Source organism: Euprymna scolopes, chromosome 7, assembly GCF_053919585.1.
Source record: "Euprymna scolopes isolate OS-2025 chromosome 7, ASM5391958v1, whole genome shotgun sequence".
Classification (NCBI taxonomy): Eukaryota; Metazoa; Mollusca; class Cephalopoda; order Sepiida; family Sepiolidae; genus Euprymna; species Euprymna scolopes.
Window position 1 is genome coordinate 115,246,329 of NC_136488.1, and position 16,107 is coordinate 115,262,435.

At 33.6% G+C, this 16,107-nt stretch overlaps 1 protein-coding gene across 1 annotated transcript in view; it reads left to right on the forward strand.

Moving 5' to 3' along the window:
* LOC145279897 (uncharacterized) overlaps positions 1-16,107 on the forward strand; it is an 85,120-nt gene that overhangs the window by 54,671 nt on the left and 14,342 nt on the right. Inside the window, exons 5-8 of the mRNA XM_080131427.1 lie at positions 1,221-1,344; positions 8,862-9,601; positions 10,820-10,946; positions 14,101-14,223. Of these exons, the coding sequence (XP_079987553.1) occupies positions 1,221-1,344; positions 8,862-9,601; positions 10,820-10,946; positions 14,101-14,223 (1,114 nt within the window). The remainder of the gene's footprint in view (positions 1-1,220; positions 1,345-8,861; positions 9,602-10,819; positions 10,947-14,100; positions 14,224-16,107) is intronic.

A 16,107-nucleotide genomic window follows, 5' to 3' on the forward strand; every position in this document is an offset into this window, starting at 1 on the left:
TGCAAAAGGAGCGATCCTTATTTAAATTTGAAAACTTTGCATTATGTAAAATGTATTGAGAATGACAAAATGAAATAATTACAGCAAAAAATATCTCCATGAATGTGAGAGACCTGGGAGTAGATAACTGTAAGAGAGTTAAAATATCTGCTACATTTGTATGCAATGCGTAATTAGGCGAAGGAACTAATCCGGAAAAAAGGTAATGGATTGTGAAAGAAGGAGAAATGTACGCATATATTTTGGAAACATACATTAGGAAGTGCTCTATTTGGTTAGTAGAACTGTGTAGCACATGAAGCTTTTTGTTCAAAATCTATAATAACCAAAGCTACAGAAGAAGCTTTACTTTATTATATCAATAACAATGAGAGAATAGACGAGACGGACACAGAGAATCAATTGTAAAACTAATGTCGATATTGGATTTGCCCCTTAGTTTTATCTGAAAAAGGTCGAGAGTAATAAATAATCCACCACAACATAATGTCCCACGAACACTACTTTTGAAGAGTATCTATTCTGGACATATATCCTTATCTCCACCTTGTAAAGTAGAGAATTATCGCTATCCGTATTTGATGTTTTATGTCATGTTATGTTGGCCTTCTTTTTTGTGTCAATTGTAAATAAATGTGTTAATTATACATTGTTTAAGTTTCGTCTATCATTCCTTCTGGTGATAGACATGTTTGGAATATATATTTAATACAGTACTGTGAGATAAATTAATCCTCTTATCCTAACAACTGCAAAAGACTATTACAGTTAATTATTTATGAATACCAGGCATTTATAATTACGAATGTCCTGCATAAACTATAATGTTTCTCCATATCTTCTACACATTAGCTCATTTTAAGAATGCTAAACCAGCGGTGAATCAAATACATTTAGATAAGTGACACTTACTGGTATTCGTAAATTCCTTGAGTAAAAAAGAAGTGAAAACAATGAAAAAGAAAAACAAGTGAGTATCGAGAAGTCAACACTGAAGAGACGATTTAAAAAATATGAAAATAAACAGGTAAAATTGCGTATATGTTTAGTATTAATAGACTGGACTGGCATTCAGGAAAGCATGAAAAATGTGCTAAAACAGATTATAGGTAATTAGATCATTTAATTAACTAAAATATGCGCGTGATTTTCAATTTGGAAAACTTTTTATTTCTCTGATTCAAACGCCAAATTCTTTTCGAATTGTTTACTCCTTCCAGATATTTTCAAGATACTGACATTTTGGATCGCGTTCCATCAATATTCTGGATTCTGAGTTCGATCTATGCAGGCATTCAGCTTATCGGCGTTTTATTGTTAAAAAGACCGAAAAAGAAGAAGAAGGTATTGTTATCTTTCAAACATCCCACTGTTAATGCCACTAACCAATAAAATAAGTAAATAAACTATATTTGTTCCGTTCAATACTTGAAAACTTTTTTCAAGGTCAAGTCAACGAACCGTTCAAAATAAAACAGAACATAAATGTGTAAATTCTAATGAATAAATTGTGATACTTTTTTTTACAAGGAAGTCACCACTTATCAAGGCCCGGAGGCCACGCGGGGATAAGAGTTATTGTGTGTACAGTAAACTATAGGATAATATCATAGTAATCGCTAGTAATGGAGATCTGATAAAGTGTCTTACTTAAGGGGGCGGTTCAACAAAAACTTATTTATGTTGGACTTGAAGACATCCGAGTTGTAGTCAGGTGGGAAACAGGAAAAGGGAGTTCCACAGCCGTGCACTTTTAAGAAAGAAACTTTGTTCGTGGAATCTACGTTTTCATTTAGGCACAGACAAAGAGTGGGGAAAATTACTGACAGTGGTTTCAGCTAGACGGGTGTTTTTCGTGAAAAATTGGCGAGGGAGGCAGACATTGGAGCTCAGACGAGCATTTCCCATGGAAATAAAGATAAAACAAATAAAGGCTCGCAATGTCTCTTCTGTGGAAGAGAGGTTGCAGGGAAGAGAAAAGGGCATCACCCACTAGGCTACGAAGTTTATTTTGTACTCTGTCAAGGCAGGATAGGCTGTTTTTAGCAGCTCCTGCCCAGATATGACAGCAGTACTCCATCCTTGGACGTAGTTGGCTTTTATATAGATAGAGAATTGCATCAGCAGTGAGATATCTTCCGAGGCGATAGAAGGATGCCACCATTTTTCCAGCAACTTGGCAACATATTTGATGTACATGTTGCATTTCAGATCAGGAGTAAAGGTCAATCCCAGAAGCTTGTCAAAATATAGAGCCTCCCCAAGACGAGAGCCATCCATTTTAATTGATGCCACATGGGGATCAGAGCGTTGATTATATAAAGATAGGAGCTTGGTTTTAGATGCAGTAAAAGTAACTAGCTACCTCCTCCTCCACTGTACCATGCGCTCAAGATCAGAGGAAAAAGAATCAGAGAGAACTTTGTCATTTATGGCCTTTGATGTGTTGCCATAGATGGTCGTGTTATCAGCATAGATGTCAACGAATGATTACGTATGTGTTTTGGGAGATCATTGATGTAGATCAGGAAGAGAGTTGGGTCCAGGATGGACCCTTAAGGGACACTAGCATTAATACTGTAGGCTTCTGATTTCTGCCCATCAACCATTACTCTTCTGAGCCTATCAGAGAGAAATGATTTAATAATTGAGAAGACATTTCCAGTTATATCGTAGGTGGAAATTTTATGAAGTAAGCCTTTATGCCATACCTTATCAAAGGCCTTTGATATGTCAAGAGCAATTACCCTAGAAAGGAAGCGAGAGATTCGTTAATCCTATGAAATATAACTGTAAGCACATCTGCTGTATATCTAGCAGAACGGAAACCATATTACGTGTCACTAAGAAGGTTATTCCTGCTGAGGTGGTTGACTACTTCTTTATTTAATATGGATTACAGCAACTTACTCATGACAAACAGTAGACATTGGTCTGTATTGAGAGGGAGATGACCTGTCACCTGAATTCTTAAATACAAGTATACTGATGAGGTTTTCCAGGGTGTTGGGAAGCAATTCTCCTTAAGACAACGCTTAAACAGTTTTGTACGTATGGGGGCAAGTTCTGATTGAAGCTTTTTCAACACTATAATTGGAATGCCGTCAGGGCCAGTTGCTTTACTGGAATCAAGGTTCTTGATTAGCTTCTTGATCACACACAGATATTTGTATGTTGCATAGCGTGTTGTCTGTTACAGGAGGAAATACGGCGAGTTGATGGCCTTGGTTGCATAGGGTAGAATTAGCTGCAAAGTTCTTGGTAAATAGTTTGGCTTTGTCTGATGCTGACGAGATGACCTAAGGTCCATTGATGATGAGTGGGATAGAACACACGCTTCTGTTCAGGATCCTGTTTGCTGTTTGCCAAAACTGGTGGGAACCAAGCCGCTGTTCAGCTACTTTAGATTTAACGGACTGAGCATATAGCTGTCTTGCATTTTTTTATTACTTTTTTACAGTGGTTGCTGGCAGTCCTGATAGCAGCTTTAGTCTCAGTACATCTATTACTTTGGTAGCTATGGAAAAAGTAATTTCTGTGTGCAATGGCAGCAGCACATTCTGGGGAGAACCATGGCTGGCTGTTAGGTTTTTGTTGGAATTGTTTGGATGGTATGAACCGGTCTATACCTACAATTAACCATTCCGTCAGGTTTGATACTATAGAGGACACATACTTTTTAAACATAGATACAACCGAATGGTCGGAAGATCTCAGAGGAGATAGAACGGAACATGAACATAGCTTAAGGGAACTTGTGAGAAAACGGTCTAGAAGGCTTGCATTCTGACTGGTAGTATCGAGCACACGGGTGAGTTCCTGAACAATCTTAGTGATGCCATTGGCAATGGAGAAATCATGATAGAACCTCCCCTCATCCTCTGCCTTGTTTGAATTGGTCAGCCATTCCACATTGTGGACATTGAAGTCACCGCAAATGTGAATGTTAGCCGAAGGATGAGCAGACAGGATGTGGTCAATTTTCTCAGATATGCTCTTAAAGATAGTAACTCCGCTGTTGTGGGGGGGATTGAAGGCAAATATATATGTATTGGTGTAAGCAAGTGCAACCCGAAAGCACATATAAGGTAAATTAGGGTCTTCTCTGGAGATATCCCTACTACACGGAAAACCATATTTAATGTAAGCACATATTCCATGCCCATGGCGATCGTGGGGGTCAGATTTAGATGTTAAGTTAGAGTATCCATTAATTATGAACTCATCTAGGGAAGTGGTCGGCCGTATGGCAAAAGAAAAGACAGTAGGTTTAGTAAGTAGCAAAATGATTTATCAATAGAAAATAGAAATTTCTTCCTTAATGCAAGGGTGCGATGAACAACAGTAACAAAAAGGATAGAACAATCAATAGAGATATATTTAGATTTGATTTGCGGGTACTTTAGAATTAACATGAATTTTCGGAAAATTGGTTTCATTTGCCAGAAAATTGTCGCAAAATAAAATTATTATTTTTTAAATGTTAAAACAACAACAAAAATAAACTAATATGAACAAACCATTTTTATTGTTCATTTGATTTGCGCGAATATTTTTTTCGGGAAGATCAGATAATGAATTATGACAGCGACGACGACGACGACGACAATAATAATAATAATAATAATAGTAATAATAGTAATAATAATAATAATAATAATAATAATAATAATAATAATAATAATAATAATAACAACAGCAATAACAAGACGTTGTAAATATAGAAGAAGAAAGCCTAACTAAATATATTCCTGAAAGCCATGAAATTCTTCTACATGAAGTGAGAAGAGAAAAAAATATTAAGACCTTGGGTGAGGAAGAGTCAGCGATTTTAAGAGAGAGAGAGAGAGAGAGAGAGAGAGAGAGAGAGAGAGAGAGAGAGAGAGAGAGAGAGAGAGGGAATTATTTGGAAAGAAACTACGCAGTGCATTTTTTAAGAATACTGAATTTAGAGATAACGACAGCCGGAATTGGTTGGTCAAGGGAAATCTAAAAAAAATTACTGAGAGCACATTAATGGCAGCCCAGGAACAAACCACTCGCACTAGGTTCATCAAACACTACATCGACAAAACTGCAGAATCACTGATGTGCAGAATGTGTAATGAAAGGGAAGAAACAGCGCATATTGTATCAGAATGTCTTATTAACATAATGCCTTATGTTAGTTCAACATCAATATAAAAAATGGAGACACGATAAAGTCGCTCAGGTTCTACACTGCAATATATGACAAACTCTATGCATTATGCCATAATGAGAAGTGGTATGAGCATAAACCAGAAGTGGTGCAGGAAAACGGCAATGTCAAACTTCTTTGGGATATGCGCATACAGACTGATAAGGTCCTCGAACACTTCAGACCTGATATAATTTTACTAAGTAAAAACTTGCATAATCATTGATACCAGAGTGCGAGAGAAAGAACAAGAAAAAAAATAAATAGATACCAAGATCTAAAATGGAAATTAGTTAGACTCTGGAAATGTAAAAAAGTCAAGGTGATTCTCATTGTAATTGGAACGCTTGGGACCATAACAAAAAGCCACCACAAATGGCTTAATCAGATTGACAAGACAATTTCTTTTACAATTTTACAAAAGGCGTGCCTGTTGGGAACAGCGAAAGTGTTAAGGTATAGCTTGAATGTCTAAAAAAATGAAAATAAATGAATGAATAAAAATAAATAAATAAAAATAAAAAATAAATAAAATCAGAAAGTTAAGAATGCTATGAAACAATAATAATATATCAACATCTCGAACTGTACGGTAGTCAAGGTGATTCCCATTGTAATTGAAAAGCTTGGGATTATAACAAAAAAGCCATCATAAATGGCTTAATCAGATTGACAAAACAATTTCTTTTACAATTTTGCAAAAGGCTTGCCTGTTGGGAACGGCGATAGTGTTAATACGGCTTGAATGTCTAAAGTCAAAGGAATTAACTTGATGTTCAAGAAAGAAAATCTAACTAAAAAATTCAAAGGTTGAGACTAATAATAATAATAATAATAATAATAATAATAATAATAATACTAATAATAATAATATAGATAATAGTAATAATATAGATAATAGTAATAATGATAATAATTAACAATAATAATATTGATAATGATTATAATAATAATAATAATAATAATAATAATAATATTGATAATAATAATAATGATATAATAATAATAATGATATAATTATAATAATGAATAATAATAATATTGATAATAATAATACAATTAATAATAATAACAATAATGATAATAACAATAAAATTAATAATAATAATAATAATAATAATAATAATAATAATAATAATAATAATCCTTTTACTCTTTTTTACTCATAACATAATTTAATCTTATCAATGAAACACTCTAAATATTCTATAATTATAATTAAGAAAAAATTTAAATAATCTTGCTATTTTGAAAATGCTTTTTTATTGAAAAGTGAATATTTTAAGTTGTATTTGTTTATAGTCAAAATCCGTCGAACTAAAAAAAGTTATGTATATCAATAATTGAATATGTTTCATATATATGAAAATTTAAATTAATTGTTAAAAAGATTATTTTTGTAAAAGTTTTGTAAAAAAGAATTATTTTAAGCGGTGTAAGAATTGCTATTACTGAATGAAGCGTGTTTGTTTAGTGCTCGTAATCAGATTGAATTATTCCAGGATTGTAGACAACCAAAACATCGTAAAAGCAGAGTGCATAGAGTGTAGGGGTGACTCATATTTGTCAATACATGTATTATGATAAAAAGCAATAACAAGAAATACAAAACAAACTATCGACATATAAGAAAAGTATTACACGGTGTATGTGATTAAAAATTTCTCCGATTTCCTGTATGCATGACTATTTTAAGAGTCAGCCAAGTCGGAATTAATGTTGAAAATTATGAAGTCGAATTTAACGGACCGATTATTTCCGAAAACACGCGTCAATTATTGGCACGAATCATTACTGTAGTGGAAGTATATGTATCATTTGTTTTTTTACTGAGTTATTATGTATGAATTAAAAAAAAATAATTTGAAGACAAATTTTAACAATATGTTTTATTAAAACTTTTTAAAGTTTTATTTTTAATACAAATTAATTCTATTTTTCCTTTTTTTCCTCACGGAATGGTGTGACTCGATGTATATTCCCGTTAGAGGAGATAGCGATGTTTTGCAGCTCTTGGAGAGAAGTGTTGATATATTTTTTTACTACATACAACACATGGTATTCCCAAATAGTCATTCATCTGATATTGACCAGGCTCAACGTTGCTTTAATTCGTTGATCAAATGAGAACCAGTGTGTCAACTACTGCAAAGATCTACTTTTAAGTAAAAAACAACAACTATATGTATTACTCGTATTGATTGGACTATTGTTTTTATCTGTACAATATTTCAGTCAATTTGGCCTTCCGAAACATTGCACAAATAACACTCATTAGTTTAGTTCATGTTTTAACACCATGTTACTATTTCTCTGTTCACTATTTAAAATGTAACATGTGGATGGATGAAATGTTAGGTTCTGAACTCCAATCTCTGGTCCCCACCCTCTCGCCAATCTTTTTCGAAAAACACCCGTCTATCTGAAACCACTGTCAATAACTTTCCCCATTCTTTAACTGTGCCTAAATCAAAATGTGGATTCCATGAACAGTGCTTCTTTCTTAGAACTACAGGCACGTGGAACTTTTTTCCGTTTGCCTGTTCTGTTTCCTGGCTGACTACCGCTTGGTTGTCTGCGGGTCTGACGTGAACAAGTTCTTGATGAGCCGCCCCCTTAAGTAATCCAATCTACCAAATTTCCATTAATAATGACTACTATGATATTGTCCCATTGATTACTGTACACTCAATAACACTTATCCTCGAGTGGCTTCAAGGCCTTGATAAGTGGTGAATCCTATATATATATATATATATATATATATATATATATATATATATATATATATAAAAAGATAATGAAAAAGTGGAGCTTCCAGTCGAGGATTCTTCTTACCTAATTTAACTTAATGGACAGACAAACACACATCGATATAAATAAAATACGACACCCATACTTACATAGACTGGAGGAGGACAAATACACGAAGATATTGGCTATCAAGTGTTGTAGTAAATATCTCCGACTTCAGAGAACTCAAGTTCCATACAAGATGGATTATTTGGATCGTTTGAACTGCTGTTCTAATTTTGAATAATATGCTCACAACGTGTCAGTCAATGTAACGACTTACCCTTTTATGGTGTGTCTCATTCGGCAATCTTTCGGTCCGTCAGTCATGACAGTCTTAAGTGATTTGTAGGTATATTCTTAGTATCACCTGATTTAATCTTCAACCTCAATAAGACTGACACTGAAAATCGATTATTATTTAGTGTTAATATTTGTTGTGCCATACGTTATTAGATGAGAATTGTAGTCCGAATAATCTAATAACACAAATTATGAATCTTCATTAAAAAAAAAAAATGAAATAGAAAGCAAACTGCTTGGCATTTACTGTTTATGACTTTGGCTTTCTATCTTGGGTAATTGTTGGGATTAAAGGACAGTATCTGTTCATCTTCTTATGCATTAGGTCCTTCTTTTCAAACAGAAAATGGGTTTACTACTTATGGCGCGAGGCACTATTATCTGTGGGGAATGCTTATTGAAGCTACCAGATTATTTTGTCAGCTAGATCAGATCTCTGAAGGGATTTGATAATGCCTGAAAGATACCATTTTTGAGTAGTTGAATATATTTTATTGATGCGAATCGCTCGGTTCCTTTTCTAACACATCATATTTATTCGTATAATAATCATTATTTTTTATGCATTTATTTATTTTTGCTATAGGAACAAATCGTCACCGTGAGTATGAAAGTATCTTTGGCGGAAAGACGAGGATACTTAGAACACAAAAAGAAAAGCGCTGAACGACTAGATGTGCTCAACGCCAATGAAAACTGGGTTCGGAGAGTGTCGCAAATCAGCGCCGCAACATCAGATGGCTCATACGAGGAACTTCCGGCGACCACTGTCAACGTGAACGAGCTTCATAGCAAGGAGAGCCAGGCATCCTTCCGTCGTGGAAGCTCGGTAGATTCCGATTCGGACTCATCTGACGCCGAGGGTGTTTACAACACGGTCACCTCAAACGTGTCCACAACTACCGTGCTGACAGATGAGGATTCTGAAGATGCGGCGACCACTGACGTCACCAAACAACATTACATCAACCGAGGCTTCGTCGGTGATTCCAATGAAAAACATTCGCCGGCTGCCAACGATACACCAAGAGTTTTTGACATCACGTCGACGCCTGATATGGCAAAAAAGAAGAAATCTGTGTGCATCATTACAGATGGCAACGAAAACCAACAAAACAATGGCGATAACAAAACAGAGAGGAAACACATGTACAATGCGAAACCTAGAGAATCAGGCATGCACAGTTCACACCATAAAGTGCATTTTGACGAATCATCTAATCAGCGACGTCGTCCATCAGCGGCAGAAAGACTTGTGCTCGAGTTTCGACGTCTTAGTCGAAGGCTGAGCGTTCCAGATTTTGTATTTAGAAATATATTTAAAAGGTGAGTTCATAACTACGTAGTTCATATCATTGATAAGTATTAGTACTCCCATAGTGTTGATCATCTTTCGGCTGATAATCATTCCGTCTCATTACGGTTTATTCTCAAGTGGCCCCTGGCCTTGATAAGTGGTGATAATAAATAAAAACAACTCTACTATTACCAAGACGTAAGGTGAAGACTGACAGAGAAATTTGCTGTCGGTTTTGGAATCATTTTAGATAATGTATCTGTTATGTTCGCGATCAGAGAAGACATCCTTTTTGACTGAGGTAATGTTCATTGGCGTCTCGTTTAGAGTTCCTTTCTTGAATAGCTTCATAACCTTTGTTTAAATTTGCCTTCCTTTTGAATAAACGCAGATAAACTAGGCAGTTGCCTAGAGATAGAAGTATTTAGTTACTTCCCCTTCAGGAGGTTATCGGAGTGATGACGGGAAAATGAATGACAACTACAACTCCATTGAAGTTCTACATTTCCCATTAATTCCCTTCTTGATTGAAAGATAATCATGACGAGAACAAGAGTGAAAAGTAAGCAAAAACTTGCCACAAATAAGAAAAACGTACGAAGAAAAACTTCACTTTAAAGTTAACGTTAGAAATTTACATGCAAAAGAAAGTGACGTAAAAAAAACAGTCTAGATAGCGTACGTAATAGGAAAGTAGATACGCTTTCTTTCGTTTTCACATGCGAAGAAAGCAAGCATATTTCGGGGTGTCATTCTTTCTTCACTGGATGGACGGCGGCAAGTTTAATCTTTAAACCATTTTTCTTTAGTATTAGTTTAACATTTTGTAAAAATTGCTAAATATTTAATTCATATTCATTTGAAATATATTTTCTTTTTTGAAAAATCAAATTAACTCCTTATGAAATATGGAATCCACAATTCGATAATTACATTTCCAGTATTTCAATTCTAGTTCACAAACATTACCATTTGCAAATTTTAAATTCTCACTCAAACGAGACTGAACAACGTCAGCCGAAATGTTAAACAACTTAGTTGTACATACTGTAGTTACATGTGTTAAACACGAAACATAAATTATTAACTACTGTAGTTACATGTGTTAAACACAAAACATAAATTATTAACTACTGTAGTTACATGTGTTAAACATGAAACATAAATTATTAACTACTGTAGTTACATGTGTTAAACACGAAACATAAGTAAAGATAAATTATTAACAGAGTAAAAATCAATTTCAGATCTGAAAGCAGACGTGAACGAATGCTGAAGCCTTTCAAGTTGTTCAAAACGAAAACATTTTACAAACTTTGGTTCATTTTTGTACTTAATGGCACCGGCATTTCTTTCATGCTCACACTTTGGAAGGTAAGCGTTGCATTTTTCATGCTCTCAGAAAAATCAGAAAATGAAATATTTTTTAATGAACACTTAACGAATTGCATAGCGTCATAATAATAATAATCTTATAGTAAAATACACGCTGATTTCATCACATCTGGACTATTCCTGGAAATACATAAATAGGGGATATTCGTGAGTTCTCTGTTTCCATTTTGTTAAGAATCGGTGCGACTGAAAACTAACGCAAAATATCAGTAGCCAAATACCAGAAATTAAATACATGATAAGGGTTTATATGCTGTAAAAAGAGCAATATAAACTATTGGGTCAGTTTTGAACAAATAAAACGAAACAATAATTAATTTGTCAGATCACGCTATGAAGCGGGTCTCGTAATATCCTTTTCACAACCGCCTGAATGACGTTTTTCTCATATATATATATATATATATATATATATATATATATATATATATATATATATATATATATATATATATTATTATTATTATTATTATTATTATTATTATAAGCTGCAAAATGGCGTAATGGAAACATTATAAGGTATTTACAGCTTCTCTTCCAATTTTCTCTTCCATATATATATATATATATATATATATATATATATGTGTGTGTGTGTGTGTGTGTGTGTGTGTGTGTGTGTGTGTGTGTGTGTGTGTGTGTGTTTCACCAAGACGGGACTTTTTTATAAATGAATTCTCCCTTTATTCGTAAAAGAATAATTTATAGCTATGATGCACTTTTCAATATCGATTCCTTTCTGTTCTTCAGACACATCAAAAAGAGGCCAAAGGACAATGTTTTCTTACAAAAGGTTTGAGAATATTCTGCATGCAATATTTTTGCATTGTTTTAACGCAACAAAATGCCACACTGGTTTTACAGTAGAAACTAATTCTGAAAAAATAAATAAAAATGAACAAAAAAATCTATGTTGACTGTATTCAAAATTACATAGTATTTAAAGTCCGAATACCCTCGACACGGTTATATATTAGTTCATGCGAAAAATAGTTCACTTTTTTAAGGTAATGTTAGCTAGAGTAACAACATTTAGCCGGATATTCTACCAGACAAGATTATTTTTTTTTTGTCATGGAATCTGGTGAATCCAAGAATAGACCACAAAAAAGATTTACTATTACGTAGTTAATTGGAGAGAGTAAAATTAGTGTTCTCCATTGCTTTACTAACTCAAATTTTGAGAGATAGAAAGGAATCTTGTTTGAACACTCAGATATCTATGTATATTGAATTCAAGTGATAATCCCAGAAAATGACACTAAAGTACACAATATATATAATAGACGGACATAATATACTTGCTTTATATTGACCCCTTCACCCGACGATGATAGCTTTAATGTTTAACATCAAATATTCATCTGTCAAATATTTTTATGTGTATGTGCTTGCGAATATTTTTAAGCTTATGACACGAGACAGTTTCTGGCATTTATTGCAGGAATCACTAGGATTATTTTTAGATTATACGTGCTTATTTACCATTGTCATCGTCCGTGGAAGTCTTGAAAAAAAAATTGAACGAATTAATTTTGAAAACTTCCGGAGCGAATGTTTGCATGAATTGTACATATTTGAATTGACTTTCGTTCTTATACATGCAAAAAGTCCATATTTTGAGCTGTTAGTCCCTTTCAATATATATGAACATTCTTGAACCGTAATACATTCTTTCTCTTAGGGGTCACATTAAGGTACATATTACTATATACTGTCCTCGAACTCATTCGGTCTCTTTGTATAAGAATTTATCAGAAGAACGCAACACGAAGATACTCACCTTACAAACTCTCTCCAATTATTCAAAATAACATTCGAAGGTCAAATATTATCTTCTAGACACAGTCCATACGAGGAATGGTACATCTTCTCCTAATGATGTTATTTCAAATAACATCATTTAACTTGGTACCCCACCAGACCAGATAAATTCTTGTCAGTGAATCTGGTCTGACCAAAAGACTTAAAAAAACTGAGGAGAGGAAAATTAATGTTCTTCCCTTCTTAACTAATTCAACGTTTGAGAGTTAAAGGAGAACTTTAATTGAACACTCGGATATTTATATATCTCATATAGAAATCAAGCGTAAGTCCTAGAGTGGGCATCTTGATTTTTTTAGACTCTATAATTTGCACATTAAAGGTGTACATAAAGGTCAAATTTTGTAAGCCACAACACCGATGTCCTAAATATTTCAAAATTATGACTAGACACTAAATTCTATCCCATATCAACCTATAAAATAATCATCGATTTAAAACATTTTTCTGTGTCTATGTATTCGTCTGTCTCGCCCTCTTTTCATCTCTCTCCCCCTTTGTAATTCCCTCCTTTTTTTTACTTTCATGATTGTGTACGTTCTTTTTTTTTTTAACTCTCCCTGTCTCTTTCTCTATGTGTCAGTAAAATCAGCAAACAACTAGAAAACGATAAATTGCCGAATGAGACTTGCTCTGAATAAGCATCACATTCACACAACTTTATTAAACAAGAAAACCTGAAAAACTGCTTACGTCATTCTCATATTGTCAAAAACTACCCGGAAATAACGAGAAATTTAATCTGCTAGACAGTTGAGGATAGGATACATTTTAAAATAAAAATAATTCATTGTTATAATCAAATGCTGAAATCGTTGAAAAAATATTTGTTCTTCAAGTATTTTGACTCGAATAAACTGTTCTAGAAATGAAGGAAATAAAAATCTTCAATATAAAATAAAATAAAATATCCTGTTTACTAGTTTCAATATGGCACCGAAGAAATTTGGCTTCAGCTTCAAATTTTCAAAATGAAAAATTGTCACGGAAATAAATCGACAGTACACGAGCAAAAAATCTCAATAAAATATTTTTTTCCTGAAACTTCAATCCGTATTTTATTGCGTTACATGTGTAAAAATGCATGGTTTTGGAACGATTTAAACCTTAAGTGTATTCTGCATGCTGCCTGTATTTTATCAAAATAAATTATGTTAATTTCAACGGCTCTTATGTCACGATTTCGATAATTTATGCATAAAAAATATTCTGAATTGGTAGACATTAATTAAAATATTTCTTATCTTCTTTTTAAAATTGTTTTATCTTCTAACAATTATCTTCTGTCGTTGTTTCAATTTGTTTATAGGCGTATGGACAGAGTTTTATTAATGATGATTATTTTTTATCACTTGTTGGTGCGTGTTCATCTCTCTTCAACGCCATTGGTCGAATCACGTGGGGAATTGTGGCCGATAAATTTTCATTCAGGGTAAGAAATCTTTATGTTTGCATAAGATATTAAATTTTAATAAAATAGAAGAAAAAGTACGCAAATCAAATAAAAATTATTTCTCTGATTAATTTTGATATATTAAAATCCTAAAAGTCTTTACACGCGCGAGCGTGTGTGTATGTATGTATATATATAGAGAGAGAGAAAGAGAGAGAGAGAGAGAGAGAGAGAAAATTATGGGGAAATATGTTTATTCAATTATATTTCACCTTTTATTCATACCAATCCATTAATTTATGAAGCTCGATGTAACTACAGAGCGTATCTCCTATATAATATTTTGACTGCAGAAATTCCCCTCTGGACCAAAGTATCGTAGGTTTGCAGTAACAGATGCCATATACTAATTCATTACGTCTCGGCTATTTGTCACTATCTTATGTAATTTTCGAACACAATTTTAAGTCGTTATAATTAAATTAAGTTGTTATAATAAAATTAAGTCGTTATAATAAAATGCTACATTGCATACTAGCAGAAACACCATCATAATCGCGACATCTATAGAGGAAGTAGTCCCTATTTTTCTCTATAAATATTTAGTCTTCACACTGCTACCAGTTGACACCGAGACCTATTCTACATATTTCCTCGATACTTTTATTGCACCCATCGTAACTTGTTATTAGCTACATACACATAACATAATCTTTCGATTACCCGATTAAAAAATAATAAATTCTCCCTTGACAAAATCCGACCCATCTGATTAGCTAAGGCCGGCCAATTCTATTATTCCATAATCCACTTCTTCATGCATAAACGATTGCACGGAAACACTTATTTGGCATATACTTGTTTTTTGTCTACTTCTCTTTTCCGGACTCATTATCAATTCCGCTAAGGCATTAACTTTTTTTTTATTTTTAGGTAAATTTTTACCATTGCTCCATATCCAAAATTTCGTTGAAAATGACGAATTTAAAGTTTTCGACTATGCTGAATATAAAGCTTTTAACTTTGGCAAAGATAAGTAGTTTTCTAGATCAGCATGCACTGTAATTCAGTGGCAGCCAGATTTGTATGCATGCACGATAGGCTAATCTACGTCTCTCCGACCGACACTGCTACTCTCCAACTGTTATTTTTTTTGGTTTATAGTCTTTGCTGGTAGGTATGCTGACTTCAAATATCAAGGTTAAATTTGAGGCAAATACTTTGACAATCCCACTCATAAAATGGGGTGTCTATTTCGAAAGCTGTTCTTACCATGGTGAGATTGGGGTGTTTATTTTTAACATGAGGAGGTTTAGGGTGTCTATTCCGAAAGCTGTTCTTAACTTTAGAACGTTGGGGGTTGGCCACTAACAACAACCGTAGTTTAATTTTTTATGACGGAGGGGATATGCTTCCACCGCGCAACGCCAGTTAACGGGTCCTGCTAGTAACAAATAAATAACAAAGGTCTATATTCCAAATATCAAGATGTTGACTGCTTTACCGTTTACTTCATTAAATACATTACCATGAACACACACACCTGGCTTGAGGTAGTTGCTTGTCTATCTGCATTGATGAGCTGTGAAACAGCGAAACAGTACTGTATGTGGATGACTATATATATGTATTTATACTAGCAGGTTGTTTGGAGTTACCCGGTCATAAAATATGCTTAAATATGATATGTTAATTCGTGTAGATTTCGAATCTATTATTATAAAGCCAATTCTCTACAGATTATTATATTGTACCACGCAGTGATTTCAAAAGTTGAAAAGAAAAACAATGATTTGGTTGCCATCAGCTAGAATCGTAACCAAAACATTTACCTCTCCAGCCTTATTCCATACCATATGAGCTAAGACGATGTAGATATAAGAACCTATAAAATTAATTGACTTAACCGTATAAACATATATT